The 19,073-nt window shown below is 44.1% G+C and overlaps 1 protein-coding gene and 1 long non-coding RNA gene across 5 annotated transcripts in view; one reads left to right on the forward strand and one right to left on the reverse strand.

Annotated features, from left to right (window-relative positions):
• HSD17B12 (hydroxysteroid 17-beta dehydrogenase 12) overlaps positions 1-19,073 on the reverse strand; it is a 34,658-nt gene that overhangs the window by 15,022 nt on the left and 563 nt on the right. The window contains exons 2-3 of the mRNA XM_032949279.2: positions 5,835-5,881; positions 4,611-4,686 (exon numbers count right to left, since the gene is read on the reverse strand). Coding sequence (XP_032805170.2) covers positions 4,611-4,686; positions 5,835-5,881 — 123 coding nt within the window. The remainder of the gene's footprint in view (positions 1-4,610; positions 4,687-5,834; positions 5,882-19,073) is intronic.
• LOC142924036 (uncharacterized) overlaps positions 10,636-19,073 on the forward strand; it is a 44,899-nt gene continuing 36,461 nt past the window's right edge. For 3 of the 4 annotated variants that reach the window (XR_012941179.1, XR_012941181.1, XR_012941180.1), the window contains exon 1: positions 10,636-10,782. This is a non-coding gene — a long non-coding RNA (uncharacterized LOC142924036). Of the gene's footprint in view, positions 10,783-17,687; positions 17,846-19,073 lie in introns of those variants that run through there. The other variant, XR_012941182.1, reaches the window with a different exon arrangement.

Below are 19,073 nucleotides of genomic sequence, written 5' to 3' on the forward strand. Positions count from 1 at the left end.
TCACAATTAACAAGTGACTGGCAATTTGTAAACGATCGTCACTCGGCCACCTACTACGAAAACTTGCCAAAGTCTTGAGACCTAGCTAACTTTTCTTGAGTAAACAAGCTAAATAATAATTAAGAGCATATAGGTGTTCTTGGCTGCACGTATTCCACAACCCCTTCACCACGACCTTTATTTGCCTCAATTCCTGTTACTCCAGGGCCCCCTTGAAAACAACTGTCTCAAATGGATCGTATCTGTTTTAAACAAAGATTGTTCTAGCACTCAATTGAAACTCAAATACCAAATACATAACAAAAATACCTAATTATACTGCACATATTGTTTCATTAACCTGACATTGAGTCACAAGGGTCCCTGTAGAAGACTTGTGTGCTCTCAATATTATAATTATTTCCACACAACTAATGTGTGTGTGTTATTTATTAAGACAAAGATCCCCCGGGTAGCCTTAACAGACTGTTGGGACAAGTGCTTTTTGCGAGCACCTATGAAGGCCAACATGGCACACGAGGGGGTGGGTGGCCAGCACCATGCCCGTCGGCCTTTGTCTCCCTTGTAGCAATGTTGACACATCACAATAGGTACCGGTTCAGATGATCGTCACTGGTGTTGGCCATGAGCGGGAATCAAACTCGGGTCGCCAGGTTTGTAGCAGTGCACTAACCACTACGCTACCTCACCCCCCAAACATACACATGCGCAAATAAAAAAAATGGTGTTCGTGGGCAAGGCGGCGTTGACGATTGTATTACTTTAAAGGACACACCATGATTCCGTGCCAGCAAGATAAAGCTGCGGATGAATTATTGAATAACCGGCATGAAGCTGTGGGGGGAGACGGGTGGGAAAGAAGTATAATTTAGTTTTGGATTAGCAATTAAATACATCACAATGCATTGCCTGCCAAGAAGGGCATCGGGCAAGCCCAGCCTTCAGGATTAAGGGAGTTTTCAAGGACTCGCTGTACGAACTTGTGTATGTAGAACTTCTTTCGCACCGTACGTAGCCGACCGTGCTAATCGGAAGTGCGCCGAGGCACACAGGCCACCAAGGCGTGTTGGGAGAGATTTCGCGGTGGGGGACATTCGGCAAAATATCTCAGCGAACGGATCACACCTGCGCACGCATTTACACGTCATCTCCGATTAGCACAGTTGGCTACGTGCGGTGCAAAAAAAGTTCAATATACATATCCACACACAGACGTCATCTCCCGGACAATTTGTGCGCAGTTGTGACTAGAATTGAAAAACAAAGAAAACCAGGAAAGGTATGGAAAACTCGGTAGCTCGTGCGTCGGTCTGCTGTCAATCAGTTGGTCCCCCCGCGTCACCGATTAGATGTGGGGGGGAGGGGGCGTGATAAGAGTTGTCACGGAGGCACCGCATTTCCCGGCAAAGACATGCGTCACCGTTTTGGCGGGGGGGGGGGGGGGGGGGCGCGTATGTCACCGCCGCGACTGGGGAGAAGATCGCATCTTCGAAAAAATAAAACACTATCTTGGGCAGGCGAGCGGGCAGGCAGGAAGGGCATGAAGGGGGCCACAGGGTGATGCGGCGAGAGAGACACGTCTGCCTCAAGACACAGTGTCGCTGCGAGGTCGCGGGGAGGAGAGAACGCAAAAGGAATGGTCGGCTAGAGCTAGGTTCAATGTGAGACAGATGGGGAAAGCCGGAAAATCCTAAGAAAAGAAGAGCAAAAACTATGCGTGTGTTGTTATAATATGGTTGGGAGAGAACAAGTACCCATTACAAATCCGAAACTAATGAGGAAACAAAAATGTATGCAATTGTGTGTGTGCAGATATATGGGGAGCGGTAGTGTAGCGGTTAGTGCGCTGCGCTACGTACCTGGCGGCCCGAGTTCGATTTCCGCTCTCGGCCAACGCCAGTTGCGATAATTATCTGTACCGGACCTGGGCCTCCCCTAGGTTGACTCGGCCTCAAATGAGTACCTGGTGCGGTGTGTAAAACATCACCACTAGAGAGACAAAGATGGCTCGGCATGGTGCTGGCCACCCATCCCCTCTTGTGCCGTTCCAGCCTTCATAGGTGCTCACTAACAGCACTTGCCGCAACAGTCTGTTAAGGCTATATTGGGGATCTTTGTTACAAATATATACAGACATCCAAACATTAATGCACAAGAGAATACAAAAATAAATTAGAAAGCTAAAAATAAAGAAGTCGTGGGTAGAAATACAGAAACGGGCCCGAAGAATCTTCACGTGATGTCGTGCAGCTATTTCTGGAAACTCCTTCAGCAAAGCTCCTTACCTTTGTGGCCCGATTACAAAAATAGCACAAGTCAAAGAGGCAGGACATAATCCCCGCAAAACAAATAGTTTCTAAATGCAACAGCGAAGGACGACGGGCGATTTTTTTTTTTTGCGCGAGATCTGTGTGCGCGTGTGTGCACTTCAGATTCACGTCTGCCCACGCACGGCTTTAAATAGATGCAGGGTGACTCAAAATAGCGCGCGCCTCCTTTAAGCTGCAAGCAGCGGCGTGTGCACGTGTCACTGCGAGGGAGGGCTGGATGGGCGTGCGGGTGGGTGGGTGCACGCGTTAGCGTACACGCGCGTTTATCCACGTCTTGAGAAAGAAAAAAACGCCTTCTGGTCCACGGCTCATTTTGCTGTTAGACGGAGGGAATCAACGGCGCCTGCGATCGTGACCGTCACGCCGCGGTTGTATTTTCCGCAACTGTCCGTGCCGCCTCGTTAGAGCGAAAGAGTGTCCGGTGTATTTAAAAATAAGCGACGATGCTAAAAGTCTTGCCACGTCTGCGATGAGAGGTCCGCCAACCCTACATTGTGAAAGACACAGGAATGGTGGATGCAAAATAAATGGCTGGACGGACGCACGATTCAAAATGTCAAGTGCTTTTGAGTAGGGCGTTCAGAGATTTCCTTCCAATCCTTCACGATTCCATGACTTGTCATTATTCAGGATCACTGTTTTACTCAAGAATAAATTGTTTACTTTCAACATGCTAGTGAATGTAATGGCCTCTAGTAGGTGGATAGGTCACACGAATGGTGTACATACAACATATATGAATGAAAAAAAATATCGATTGTTACACATGCAATTTGATGCGTGACAGCTTATAAATCAACAATGATGAATCGATGCATCGTTACACCCATACTCTGAAGAATTCCGCTTTGCTCATTTCTGTCAAGTCCAAATTCATGTGGTAACAATTCCCACATTCATGGGAGGGTGGACAATTTACATTGTTTACAGAAACGACTGTTTATTTTACACAGCGGTGCATCTTCAAAGGGTGATGCTTGACTCATTTTAGCAAGGCCATTCATAGTGGGGGGTGGGGAGCAGGGGGGGGGGGTGCAGGGCCCAGGCCAAATCACGTTGCGTGGGCCCCGGCGCCTTCAAACTAAACCGGAAGTATTACATCTGACACCGTGACATCGAAGCGCAGGGCCCCCCAAAGTGCGGGGCCCGGAACGGTCACCCTGATTCGCCGTGTACCCTAAGGACGGCTCCGCCTGGAGCAGTTGGGAAGACGAAGGTGTTGAGATGAATCAACCCTGAATGCTATTAGAACTCATGACCTTGCAAAACAACAAACGCAATGCTCTTCTAAGTCAGATTAGCTGGCCCTCACAATACACAATTATACACTTGTACACATGGGCACATGCAAACTAATCCTTCAATTAAAGTGAGGCCTCACGTCTCTCTTAAAATAGCAACGTCAAATTTGTGCTGAATTGTGCAGGACACAATTTAAGGCGGTGATAAAAATTCCGCGTGATTTTTATTCCAATTTTTTACGGAGGCGAGTCTATAGATCAAACTAAAATAAAAACGAAACAATTTTTTATTTTACCAGGCAAGGAACCCTAAGCTATATAGCTTTTTTTTCAGAAGCGACCAGCCACAAATGATAGCTCAAGAAAGCGGCTTATCATTTGGAAATGTGGAGGGAAAAACTTGAGGACCCAAAGATAATTCCACGCGACCAAGGGGCGAGAAAGAGAACATGCAAAGTCCAAATACACAGGCATCATCAGGGTCGGAATCGAACCCACGACCTCCTGTATACCAGGCAACGGAGTTAACATCTCACCACCGTCGTGCCCCCTTCAGCACCACCACCAGCAGTGATTTCACAAAGCGGTACTCATTCATGCCATCTCAGACCCTCCTGCTTGCAAGCCGCACGCTCTAACCCGCGACGTCACTCGTCCAAACAGCAAATCCCTCATTAGTGTTGCCTGGAGAAGGATGGGACAAGCTCCAGTTGTTGTGCATCATTCGCAGTCCACCTTTCCACATCAACCAATTGACACCGGCACTTAACACGCCTTATCTTAACTCGCAGAGCGAGCGGCGATATTTGGTTGACGTGGAAAGATCTCGGCTGTGTGCGTGCGTGCACGCTCGCACCCAAGTGGCACTCATTTTCCATGCCTGGTTTAGCAACCGCATCCTACGTTCTTGGCAAAAGGATGCGCGGATATATTTTAATGCACCCCACACAGTGATACACATATATGCGCTGTACTCCTTCTCATAAGCGAACACGGCGAGCGGTCGCGACGGGATTTGACGGCGTCCGAGCAGACTTACGGATTTCCTGCGCCACTCGTTCCAGCTTCTCCTGGGACCGGCTGATAAGCACGATGGAGAGGCCTTTACGGGCTAGCTGCACACGCACGCACACAGGCCCCCACACGTGAAGAGACACACACATACGAGTGCTGTGCGCCCGACTGGCCCGCGCTGCGTCGGCTGTCAAGTTCCTGTCACTGCGTAAACGCATATGATATTGCGTAAAATGTGTACTGTATAAGTTGTAGATTAGCACGGTTAATTACGTAATAAGTTCAACATGCATACATTTGTTATGTTTGTATGTGCGTCATTGCGCGTTTGCTATGTATGTGTTATTTGAAACCCTGGATACCCTTGAAAACAACGGGATGTTATACTTCAAGGGATTTTACAGGTATATTTTAATAAAAAAAAACATTGAGTAGAAAGCAGCATTTGTTCAGCGCACACTAACGTCACAGTCTGGTCACCCACCATGGTTTAAACCAAACATCTCTCCAAACTACGAGACGTAAAGGAAGATCGGTTTTAAGCATGAACTGCACCTCCGGTAATTATAAGGGTTGGCTACATACGGCGCAAAAGAAGTTCAACATATGTACACAAAACTGTTGCTGAAGCACTGCTCCTTCAAAGCTCGGCATGGCCTTGCTCTACGATATAATTTTCGTGAATTCGTCGGAATAAAAAAATAGTTCTCCAATAAAAAAAAATATACATATGAACTTATTTACCAATGAGATATTTACGGTGATCTATTACAGTTATTTTTAGTGTCATTGTGCCTGCAAATTTTTTAATTCTCTCAAGAAGGCAAATTATTTGACAAAATGAAGCTCTTTTAACATCACCTATTTAAGCCTCATGTGTAATCACAGCCATGTGACCTGAAAATAAATATAACTTTCACCATATGCTACTTCTTTATGATTACTCACTGAAACAAAAAAAAACTTTGTAGGTTTACGGTGGTGATAATTTACTGAACACGTACAGAGAGTACAATATGCGTGGCAAATCAACGCGGGTGGCAAAGACTGCACGCCGACGTCCATCGTGAACATACAACCCGTTCGATTTTTTTATTTACATGGAAAAAACGCAAGAATCTTAAGTTTTCATGGCAACACAAAAATTAAGGGAACAAAACAAATTAATGCTTTCAAATTCACATTCTACCTCTGCTGCTGAATAAAAAAAAGGGTACACAACAACATTTGAGAGACAAGGCCACCTTACCTGCTCCACATAAGCCTTTCCAATTCCATCCGTGGCTCCAGTGACAACTGATAAGACAAAAAATGAAAGAGAAAACCCATTAGTGCCGATTATCAAATGAACACCGGGACCTTTATCATCCATGTTTAACATTACAGCAGTGCGATCATGTTCTGCAGATCAAGTTACATGTCCGAGTTTTGCAAAAACAACATACAGGCACCAAACCCTTTTTCACAGCATATATACCAACAACAAAAGCAGTCTCCGCTATTGTTCAATGCGACGTTCAATTTTGCACTTTCTGGCTTATGTACAACATTCTGAATCATATGCATTGCATTTTTGAGATTCGTTACATTCAAATCTTCAACGACGAATTTGGACCGACTGAGATAACTCTCAAAAGGTAGGCCTTTTGTGAACATCCATCTTTGATGAGTGGCATTAGGGATAAAGTCAAGGAACCATTTTTAGTTTTGACCTCTAGCTTTTCACGAATGTAAAGGGCATCACGCAGTGATTTATAGCAGTCAGCCTTGGATACAGGTGGGCAATCACACTTTGAAAACATTTTTAGCACGTATTTTCTGTCAAATAATCCCTTTGCATTCGGCTGTTTTCACGCCCCGACAAAACGACCTGAAAAATAAAATACTATACTGGAAAATATCAACAGATTTGCAATGTTTCCCCATCTGCGATGCATTTTTTTACATTTAAACTTTTTTTTTGCAACTTTCTCCCCTTGCCGGCTAACAGCCAGCCATTTAAAATAATTGGTTCCGCGATGTTCCCGTGCATGATGGCTTTGATCAGATTCTGGGATGAACCAAATAAGTGGAAACTTGACCACCAATCTCCATGGCAGTTTATCTCCTCATCCCAGTAGAAATCTGCGAGAGCTACCTTGTCATGATTGCAAATCCATCTCCTGCAGATAGTTGCAAGTAAAGAAGCCGTGCACTCTTGCTCACGATTTATCTGGAACCCCAAAACACATTTCACAGCAGGTGAACTGATTCTTTCTGCAAACGTGGTATCTGAACTATGCACCGACTCGTTAGGACAGTGCAATAGCCACAAGGCTATTCACGAGCATCCATAAAGTAGCAAAACACCTATTATGTTGTCAATTATATAGTGAGAAAGTTTTCACTGGTCCTCCAATGGGATGTTTGGAAGACTTCATTTCAAGGGTATTTGTGCGTGGGAGGAATGCAGATTAAAGGTTTTTCAGTTAGATTGCGTAAATATAAATGTGTCGTTAAACCCACCACCACCCGACATAGCTAATTCGTGAGGTTTGCCACAAACCTCACAGCCACTTAGTAAGGTTGGTCATAAAGTACGGTTTGTCATAAACCTTCCTGATTGGCTGTCGGGTTTAATGACGCATTTATCCAAGAGGTTGTTATTGGGGTTAGATCGCGTAAATATGTGTGTCGTTAAAACCTGCCACACAGCCAACTAGTAAGGGTTGTCACGTAAACAGAACGTGGCCAATTCGTCACTAGTACAGCACACCGGTGTGTTGGGGAGCCAGGCCACAACATTTACAATCCGAGTACGACTTTTCGCCAGTATTTATATTTACGCGATCTAACCCAAAAAAACCTCCGTCACGGATAATATTGATCGCGAAAAGCCTACGTGTTAAACTGGAATGCAGCAGAGAATCCGCGCATAGGACAATGTTCAAAGGAAGACAAATTTGGGTTCAGGAACTCGCTTTCCATACTGCCACCTCCTGGTCACCTCGCGGTGCAGCAGGTTTGGGAGATTTTTGTTCGAAATAATTTTATGAATCACCGATCGTAGGTCAAGCCAAAGAACATGCACGCCACTCACAAATGACACAGTCATTCATACAAGACAGACACTTACAATCACATGTCAGAATATGTCCTTTCAGCTTAAAATATACCCAATGTGGAAATCTCCCTCCATAATTCCAAACCAACATTGTGCAATGCTCAAATATAGGACTTGTGCATCTTGAAGGTGCTCGGGAAAGCTAATTCGTGATTTGCTATTAAAAAGCGTACATTTATTCTGCACAGCGTTGCATGCAAAAACATGTATCCATACACAAACACACATCCAAAGAGATATATGTTTAGTTTTATGATTATTACATTTTGCTCAATTCTATTTCACAGCCTAAAAATAACTAGGTGCAAAAACCGGTTGCAAGGCACTGCTATTTTGAGAAACACTTTATCCCAGACTTTCTCTCTGGTGAATACGAGCTGTACTTCGCCTGAACGCCCCTTGCACCGCATCAGCACGCACGGAACATTTTTTTTTCCCTCTCTCCTCCTCGTCAGCTATCCAAAGGCACATTGCATTCACCGTGCAAAAAAATATATATAGGGGGCATAACTATGACAGGCGTTAATGTCACAATGACAGGACACCTTCGCAAATCCTGGACCACGAAGCAGTGCACTTGTGCGTAAAACAAAAAATAGTCGAGGCCTAAATTTATGGTATTTTTTTTTAAATGATGATAGCAATGGTGATAAGGGTGGAGGACATCGTATGCATTTAACGTTTTTTTCTGCCTCGGTGTCCTCCGTGTAAGCAGCGTACACGCACGACTGCTCGTTGCACGGGCGAGTGAGCGAGCGCCTCCAAAAATATTACCATTTCAATCGAGGGCTAAATATAGCGCTTGGGTTGGAATTGATCCCAGGCAGAAAGGCGATGCTGTTTTTAGCTCAGCAAGGATCACCTGAGGGAGGGATCGGTCTGACGCACTAGCTCGGCACGTGCCTGCGCAAGCCAATGCGTTCATACAAAACAAGAACAAGGAACTGCGGTTGCCGCTGCCGCTGCCGCCGCCGCCACTGCAGCGGCATCGCCCACGCACTTCTGGTTTCGGCAGGGCCACGCTGCCGCTGCATTCAAATGATTTTGCACATCTCTTTTTTTATAGCAAACATCTACGTGTATCCGCAAAGCGTGCGCGAGTGCACATATTATTTGCGTGGCGAGATTTTTCCCGTGCGTGCAACCGTTCATTTTTTTGCATTGGCCCTGTAGCGCGCCATCGCATTTTATCAGCGACAACAAAAAATAATCCTGGGAGCGATGCACGCACGCACGCACGAGCACACTGCTGAATCGGGCCCCCTTAAATTAATTTCTGGAGTGGCGTCATGCAGAAGTTATTACGTTGTTAATGCGTAGGGTACGCATTAACAACGCAATGCACTGAATGTGCATTTACAGGCCAAAAAAATGTCTCTCTTGTAATGCCCAGTTACCCACGGAGATAATATTAATGACGCAAATCCCTGAAATGGTTGCACGATGCATAAACGCATGGTCTGTTTTGACAGCAGTGAGCTGGGGCTAAACAGCGATGCGCACTGCCCATCCCACGTGACTTTCTTTTTTCTTTTACCCAGAGTTCTAAATTTAGCAGCTTCTGCACCGATCGTTTTTGCTTAATTGAGAAAGGCCAGGACAGAACACCCTGCCATTTTACATGGTGTACTGCAACATTTAATAAGCTTTTATTCCAAAATGAAAGCTGTGCAAATTTTGCATTAAAATAATACAACCGGTTATATATATAAAAACACAAGTGCACACTTGCTTTGTAATTTGATTACGTAAGTTATCACATTGCAGCCTTTCTTAGCTCTGGGAATTGAACGTTTTGGAGCCAACCAATGTGACGCACTGTTGTGAGGTAATGCTCGCAGGGGGGGAAAAAAAGGGGGATTTTTCTCCCCTTGTTTTAGCTCCATGACTCTGTAACGAACGGCGAGGTTGCTCTTAACTGATCCGCACATGCATGTTAATCCTTAATGCCATGCAGTCTCGTGGCCAATGGGAATGGTTGCGCTGCAGAAGCCGGCTTTCCGCATGCAAACACATGGCTCGCTAATCTGTATGAATGCCTGGCCGGGCGGAAAACATATCGCAAATGAATGCCAAACACCTAAATATTAAAGTAACTGAAATTATCATTGCAGTAACTTAAAAAAAAAGGGTGTCATATTGTTCCATACATTCAACATTGTTCAAATAATTTTGAAAAATAATAATACACACTCCCCAATAAACTCTGCCTTGTGCCATGGCAAACAGTTTATTGTTATTCAGTTGTGTAATACCATACGATTTACAAAGCTTTACATTTTTGATTTTAATATACACGGTTTTTTTAACGTTCTAAAATTGGAGAAAAAAAACATCCCTCCCACCCCCAATACTCCCGTCGCTAATTGCACGGGCATGCATTGCTCACGCACTCTATGATTTACTTAATGCACTTTGAGCCGCATTTAGCCCTCTCATGCGGTGCGGTGAACAGGGCGGCAGACTGTGCACGCGAGATTGCACGAGGGCTCGTTTCTCAATGAGCTCGCCGACAAGCGAGACAACACGTCAGGACGGCACACTCGAGGAGCACGCCAAATCAAAGAATGAATGTCCAAACCCCCCATTTCCATTCTTAAAAAAAAAACACACACGCACACAACCGCAAATGACGTTCATTGCAACGAAAAATATTAATGTAAAAAAAAAGTACTCCCTTCTTCATTTTATCTTTTATTACTATGCGTATTGCAACAACAACAAAAAAATTCCCGCACGTGCAGCAAATGCAACCGGGCTGCATTTGAATAACACGGCCGCCGAGAGAGAAATTAAAAATAGAACGGGCGAGCGGGACCGCTGTGCAGAGCGGCCGTAAACAGCGCGTGCGTCATTTCATGGCATGTGCCGTCAATGCAAAAGAGGGTGGCTCTCGCCGGCTCCGTCACGGCGCTTTCCTCACACCAGTGGGTGGCAGACTAATAGCGCTCTGGAGTCCGCGAGGTCTCTCCCGCACTCATCCTACCAGCGCAGACACAGAGCAGCAACTTTTTTGGGAGAGGCAGCCTCAACCCAAAATGCTCACCTCTCATCCGTACCGAAGGCAAGGAGAAAGATTCATTTATCTTTGAAGGTATGTTACGATAGTGTACGTTATGCCTACCTGAAAACGTAATGATTCATATTTGGTATGTGGTACTGTATGTTACGTAGACGGGAGGTAATCATACAGCATGTTTTTTTAATATATATGTACGTACAAAAGTGTATGGCTCATCATGTTAAAATGTCAAAGGATATAATCTATTAATTCCTACAAATGAAAAATGCTATTTACTAAAATTACAAAACTATTTTGCCAAGTATACTTTTTATAGGTACTGCCAATGTATGCTGCATATTTCCATGTAGCTAATAGGAATACATAAATTACATTCTATACTGTGTAAACATGATCAAGGAAGTGGTTATTATGTGTTATGATTGCAATGCCAAGTGCATATTAGTTATAAGCAGCAAACATGATTAATCCACTGCTGAATGAAGACCACCACCCCCTCCCCACATCACCATCTTTCACAAACTACATGCCATAATGACCCTGCACATGAGCCCAAGTCATTGGTCCTTCTCCATTTGGGGTTATCCTTTTGCATATGTTCCATCTTAAGGCTGCCATTCCATTGGACATCCCTTCTATCCATAACGTGTCCTGTTCAATCTCAGTATTTTACGTTTACAGACATTGTGCCCCACATTTTATCTTCCCAAGTTAATGCATTCCTATTGCACCGTTTCCACACATAAACATCAATCAATCCCTGTTGTCAATCCACTGCTGAATGAGGGCTTCCCCACAACCACCGCGGGTCGTGGCGGATTATTCAACTGGTCAGCGTCGGTTAGCGAAGTCAGGCAAATATATCTGCAGGAGCGTAGAAATTCAGTACAACAATTGGTATTGTTTCACCGACCCCTCTGCTTGCACGGTGCCACTGAACCAAAAGCAAAGGCTTGGGTGGTCTATTCATGTGCGTGGTGGGTTTTCCCCGTGGTGCTGGGATTGCCCTGGCCACGCCCACTTGGTTGAGGCCCTGCCTCCACACCATAGCTGGTCAACGAAGGCTCCACCTACTGCCTCAGGCAGGGCGGAATGTAGTAGGCCCCACAGTGAAGAAAAATACGATGCTTTTTTTGTCTACCTTGATACAAAAACATGATTCTCTTGTTCATACCGTTAAGAATAACACTGGACCGGCGGGCCGGCATTTTATGTCAAATTGAAATTAACAAAAGAACGAGCTGTATATAAATTAACCCAAAAAATACCAGCTATAATAGCTCAGTAGGCCCTAGTAAAATAATGTGTTGCAGTTTTTTTTACATTACTGTCGGGCGAAACGCTGGCTGCAGGGTTTGGCCTGAAAAAAAGGCAAAAACGCACCACTACTGTGAAGAAAAGGAGGGGGGAGGAAATGTGGGTGGCAATCACTCACGAATCCTGGCCTTGATGGCTCAATGGGTTTTATATCTGGTGAGATAAAGTCTTACTCCTGTTATGAATACTTCTAAAACAACCTCTAAAATATTCTATCGAGTTGACAGGCATAACAGGTATGAATTCACCTGTTGACAACTGCTATGACTAACAAAACAAAACCATAACTTTTTCTGACGCAAACAGATAATAAGCGGTGATTTGATTTAACATTTTTTTGTATATGAGCACAGATTATGTCACGTACAAATGTAAAGGACTCATGAAGTTGATTTGGTACAAAAAATAATACATGATCAATTGCAATAAATAAATGTGTCACTACAAAAGCGCCATCCTCTCAAAGCATGCTCCATGCATATGCTGGCATGGGCTAAATTCACATATTTACACAGCAGCTAAAACACATTATTTTGGTAACATTCCCCATTGTTGGGTATGGAGAGTTTGGCATTTTGTTACCAAAGTATCATTTTCCAAGATGCGAATCAAGCCCTGTTTGAAAATACATTTAAAATAAATAAACGATAAACCTCATTTTTTTATCACTTAACATTCTAGTCAGCTGACTGTCCTCGAAAACCTATGCACCTGCAAAATTATACACCAAATGCACAATAAAACTCTGAACCTTGCACCATTCAAATGAATCCTGAGAAAACCAACACAATGTAAATGGTTTAACACGTAGGCTTTTGCGACCAATATTATTCATAATAAAGGTTTTTGGGTTAGATCGCGTTATTTATAAATGTGTCGTAACCCTCCACCACCCGACACGGCCAATCAGCAAAAAAGTGTCACGTTGAAAAAAGACAAATAGTTCACTACTTTAGCCCACCGGTATGTTGAAGAGTGAATTCACAACATTTACAGTTTGAGTACGACGTTTCGCTGGTAATTACATCCAGCATCATTGGGCAATTCGCCAGAATGACCATCATCGACCATTCAACGTGACTTTACCGAAAGAACCAAGAATATGGTTTTAATAAGTCAGCCTGAAATGGCAATACTAAACTGCATTTTAGCACTCACGTTTAACGTAGCTTTCACAGGTGGTCACCGACACGGTCTGACCGATCCTGCGGCAGGCAATTCAGAAACTTAAGGAATCAATCAAACTATTTTGACAGATCAGCCCCTGAGGGCTGTGCAGGGGAAACCGCCCATCTCACGTGACCCTCCGAGGCATTTCGTAAGTGACGTAACTATCCCACAGCTCAGTGTCAGAGGGTCATGTCAAAAATGCGTACCTCTCCGAGAAACACTGGGCAATTTTTCCACCAAAGCATTAAAGACGTTTAATACCATTATTTTTTGCCATGTAGGGGCCACTGTGGTATATAGCCCTTTTCCAGAAGCTACCTGGCCACAAATGATAGCTCAATTAAGTGGCTTATCATCATGTAGACATTTATAGCAGACAAATAATCTAACGCATGTTGATTCTAAATGCAGAGGGGAAAAACGGACGACCCGGAGAAAAATCTACGCGACCACAGGGAGAGAAATTTGCAAACTCCACATATACAGGTGTCTGGGTCGGGATCGAACCCACGACCTTCTACATACCAGGCGAGGGAGTAAACGTCCCACAACCGAGGCGCCCCATGAAACAGCTGGCCCGAAATGTGTGGAACACGGCCATCTCAGACCCATTTACAATTGCCAAGCATATTCTCCCCCACACCTCCCCTCCCCTTTTTTTAAGAGGGAAAACCTTTTGGAGGGGGAAGGTGAGCGGGAAACGGAGCGTGTCAGTGACCAGCTATGAAAACCAAATTTAATGTAAGTACTAACATCTAGCTTGTCCATAGGTTGTTCACCGACACCATTGAACCCCTAAAAGAGGGGGAAAAAAGGTTTTCCACAACCCCCTGAATGACTATCGGGTATTGCTACTAGGGTACGACCGCCGACATAACACCCCCGCTGAAAGCGGCCATTCTTTGTGATGCCAAGGTGTCTCTTTGTGGTAGTGTTTTGTGAAGGTATGCGAGAAGCTCCACACTGCTGCCTTGCAAATCTCTACAAGTAGCAACCCCTGCCCGCCTGGCCCATCACACGGCCATTGCCCTCATGGAATGAACGTTACAACTGCTAGTCTGGCCCTGGGCCTTTAGCCTGTAAGTCTCTTGGATGCATTCATTCACCCAGGTGGCGATCCTTTGATTTGACATCGGACTCCAACGCTTCAGTTGACCATAAAGAATTAAATGTTGTTTCAACACCCTCCAGGAATAGTATATCTCTAGGTAGAACTTTAGTGCCCTTACGAGGTCAATCCTGTGTGGCCTAGCTTCGCCTGCAAACAGAAAGGAGCTGGGAAATTTCCTGCTTCACGTTGAATTCTGACAGAAATTTTACAATAAACAGAGGGGAGGTTCTCAGCATCGCCCTATCCTTCATGATAATTGCGAACAGTGGAAATGCCGACTTAAAGCTTTCGCGACTGCAGGAATTCATACTCTTTGGGTCTCTCGGTAAAGTCACGTAGAAATATATATTTTTTAATTATTTTTCTATCTACGTGACTTTACCGAAAGACCTAAAGAATAGGGTGGAAATGCCATCAGGGTCTGCAGCTCTCTAACTCTCCTTGCGGAGGTTAGAACCAACAGAGAAAAAACATTTTTTGTGTAAATAGGTGCTCCAAGCACGCAGCCAATGATTAAAAAGGCAGGCTGAAGACAGTGTTCAGGACACAGTGCAGCTACCATAGGGCTACACCTGCCCATAATGGTGGACTCTCCTGTTTAATGGCCCTAAACCGTCTAGAAATGATTGGAGACTTGGACCAGACTCCCCTTATGGAGCCAGGTTCCTCCTGGATCTGCCTCTCTTGAAATCGCTCTTGCCCAGAGTCTTTTCCTGGCCACTCTCGAAGCCTCCGCGGCACTCCACCCCGTATTGGTGCGAGTCACCTGGGTGACGCAAGCAGGGATCGCCTGACAGTTCCGGGCCGCCTGTCTCACCGGCACCTTGGAAGGGGGGTGGGGGTGGCAAATCTCCCTGGCGCAAGCAATCGTGGGCACCTTGGGCCCCGGCAGATGAAACGCTTGACCGCCGCGCGGTCCCGTCTGCTGCCGCATTACTTGGGGATTCGCGATTTCTCAGGAAGCGCTATTTTGCGGGGAAATGCGCTCGTACCTGGCTGTTCCTGCGGACCGTCGCGTCGGACCTCTCTTCACACCAAGTTGCGAGGCCTCCGCACGCCGTGCAACACTCGCTTGCAGAACACGTTTGTGAAAAAGTCAAAAACAGTAGCGGATGCTCAAATTTTTTCACTAGAAAATGACAGCCACCCAGGGAGTGTACAGTAACGCAAATAACCCACTCCTGGCAGTAAAAAATATTTACACAGCAGCTAAAACGACCTGTAAACTACTCTACGAGACAACTCTACTTACTCGCAGATAGTAAAGCTCCCGTTTGGGGATGGAAAAGATTATTATGCACCTAGAAGACACTTTTTATACTGACGAAATGGCACTGAGGGATCAAGTTGGATGGGTGGTTTCCCTACAGAGCCCCTAAGGGGCTAATCTGTAAAAATGATTTGGATTGTTTTCTAAAGTTTAGAAATTGCCTGGCAGAATATGGAATTCAATGGAGTGTCAGGGCAGGCTGAGTGGAATCAAGCTTGGCCTTGAGGCAAGAAGGGAGCATCAATGGGGGTTGGAATCGGCATATAAACATATGACCGATAACCTAACTAATCTGTTTGGTTCTTTCGGTAAAGTCACGTAGAAAGAAAATAAATAAAATAGAGAGCAACTCCTGCAGTCACGAAAGCTTCAAATCAAGTTTGAACCTAACTAATGTTTCAATCATAATTATGGAAACGGCCCGATTCCACACTAATTCCGACATAGCATTCAGACAACAAACATGGGTCTCTGGAATCACCATTGATATTAAATGAGGATTCTTTACTGAACGTTTATTAGACTGTCAAAGAATCCCTATTCATTTTAATATACTGTACTCAGAACTAGTCATTGAAATTTATATGGATCTACTGGGTAATTCCAATGCACAAAAATAATTATTATCAATGGTCATTACTTTGTCTCCATTAAAATAAAATGCATGTTGACTATTCTTTCTCCGGCAGAATCTCTGTTAGAATAATTTTAACAAGTGAAGATAGATTTTGAATTGTAATTCCCCAATGCGAAATTGTGATTTCTGCAGGAATCATCCAGAGTGGCATTGTGGTGTTTGCATGCCATTCCGGTAGCACCCAGCACTTGTCTCCATGCAGACGCGCAGTAAAATGTGACTTGACAAACAGGTTTTTACATTCGGATTTTACTTCTTTCCAGTTTTACCACCAGATGGCACTTAAATGGTGAGCCCCCAAAAACATGCGCTTTCTGGTTACTGCAGTCATTTACAGGACTCAGTCTAAACACGTGTTCTTAATCATTGAAATTCATCTACTCCACCTATTTCGTACACATGCCAGCAAACAATATTGATGCGTGTGTACTATCTCAAACCAAACTTATACCGCGCCACAATGAACACTGGCAATAAACATGAATGCAAACATCTTGCGTTATCAGATGGATATTGTAATTGTAACCTCAGTAGAAAGCAAAATCACCAAATGTGCACTGCAATACATTAACATAATGTATGTACCGTAAACATCCTCAACAAGGCTCCTGCTTAGGGATAATTGAAATTTAAAAAATGAATCACTCTTTGATATGGTCTAGGAAAAATCTACTCAAATCAAGGGAAAGGAGTATATGATCCTTATGGCGGTACCCCGGGGTACCAAATAATACAAAATTGCCGAGGAAATTAAAATATGTTATTTCTGGGACACTATTTTTTTCCAGGGGTGTACTTCAACTCCGCGACTGGGGTACCAATCAATCCGAAATCAGTGCTATTCCGCGATGTCGAAATCCAGCGGGGACGATTGCGCTGAAACCCTGAACGCTCGTACGCACCGTAGTGGTGCAACGTGTACAGCTCGCCGAAGAGAGGTCGACTGCCGCATCGCCGACCATCAACAGACTCAAAATGACTCCATCACGGACATTATGCGAGGGCCGGGGTACTATGGTACCCCGGGGTACTGCCATAAGGTTCAGTTGTCCATAGAGCATGGACAATAAGTTCACAGCTAAAAGAGGTCTTATTCCAAAAATCTTCAAAGATTATCCTTGGAATTCACTAAATCCAAGCATTAAGGGAAGTCAATAATCCTGAACTGTGATATAACTACAGCATATGAACTAATAATTGTATTTAACAAACGCAATATCGTTGAATTTTTCTCAAGATTTTTACTTGTGTATTTTCTGTTGATCGAATGGGGGTAACCTTGACCAGTAAATTATTGGGATAGACATATGGCAATATGCAACAAGTGCTTATAATAAGCAAGAGTATTTTGATAAAATGTAAACAGAAAAAATGGGTTACTAATTTGATGTTCCATATATAGTTATTGTATTACAGCCATACATATGTATTATATTACAGCCAATAGTATATTTTAATAGAGATCTGCTGAAAAGGAACATTGTGTACTAATCAAAGCATTTTGCTTGTTGTTTTCGACCATCGGTCTCAATAACGATGGGAAATGTTCTTACAGTTGCAAAGATTCAGTGAAAATCCAGACAGCTCAAATTGACAAAATGAAAGCAACCAAAAGGCCGATTAAATCCAGGTACTGTATAGGGATGTAACACACAACAAACACAATACACAAAGGTACCAACGGACGTTAGGCACAAACAAAACACTGTTTGTAATTTGTATAATTGAATTGTGGATGGAAAGGCACCAACCAAGCCCACCACAACAGTTTCCTAGAGTCCATATTCCAAAACGCTAAACTCGTGCATACGTAAAGTGCTGAAGGAGAAATGGTGGCACCGCGTACAGCGACGTGCGCCTATGGGCGCAATACAAAAATGTTGCGTACTTGAGGGAAATCTCTGTGTGGAACGGGAAATGGAAGCACCACATTGTGTGGCTCTTGCGCAACTCCAGACGAATGTGTCGGTCTGGTTTCGACGGGTCTGTTTTCGATCTATGGGTCTGCTTTCAACAACACCTGATATGTGAACAGATGTCATTGCAAAAGCTCCCTCCCATCAAAATGTTCAAGGTTAACAATTTTTTCTGCGTTTTTTTAAACTAAATTAGCATTTGGTGATAATACAAAAAAAACAAATCAAGCCAACAAACGAGGACTTCATTTTGACGACCTTGTCTTGTCCTTTCTAATCGACCGAATGAGTTAGTGGACAAATCAGACTCTTGTTCCATCAACCACACACTCATCATTACAGGTCACCAGCATTCTCCAATTACAGTTTCATGTTACTGGAGGGTTATGTCCCCCCCTCCCCCTACACTTCTTAACCTCACAGTACTTTAACTTACACACTCAGGTCAACTTTATTTAACGCGTTTTATGCAACCAGCCACAATCTTGCGCAAGTGTGTGCACTTGCTACGGAAACGGTCAAAGTTGACATTCCAATTATCTACCCCAGCATCAGCCCACCTTGTTTCAAACACAGTATTCGAATACAACTTATACATTTCAAACAAAATATTGGTCTTCAACTTAAGACTAAGCTGCCTACCAACAATAGATTAGTCTTTATAATCCCCCCACCCCCCCGGTTACAATAATTAAAATCGTACGTTTATGTCAGCTGTCACACACGGAAACGTCTGCAGGCGTGGAGGCCACTTCATGGACATTGACACCACGATTTATTACAACACGTTATCGCCATGGGCATACACGTGTACATGCAGAAAAACATGTTCTGATGAATGCAATATTTATGCTAATGTTTTTGGACACTGGTCGGAACGAACTGAACAAACTTTGACAGCACGAGCCATGACAGTGAAGCATTGACACCAGGGAGGAAGGA

This window comes from Petromyzon marinus, chromosome 7, assembly GCF_048934315.1.
Source record: "Petromyzon marinus isolate PM22_M1 ecotype Great Lakes invasive population chromosome 7, UKy_Petmar_22M1.pri1.0, whole genome shotgun sequence".
Classification (NCBI taxonomy): Eukaryota; Metazoa; Chordata; class Hyperoartia; order Petromyzontiformes; family Petromyzontidae; genus Petromyzon; species Petromyzon marinus.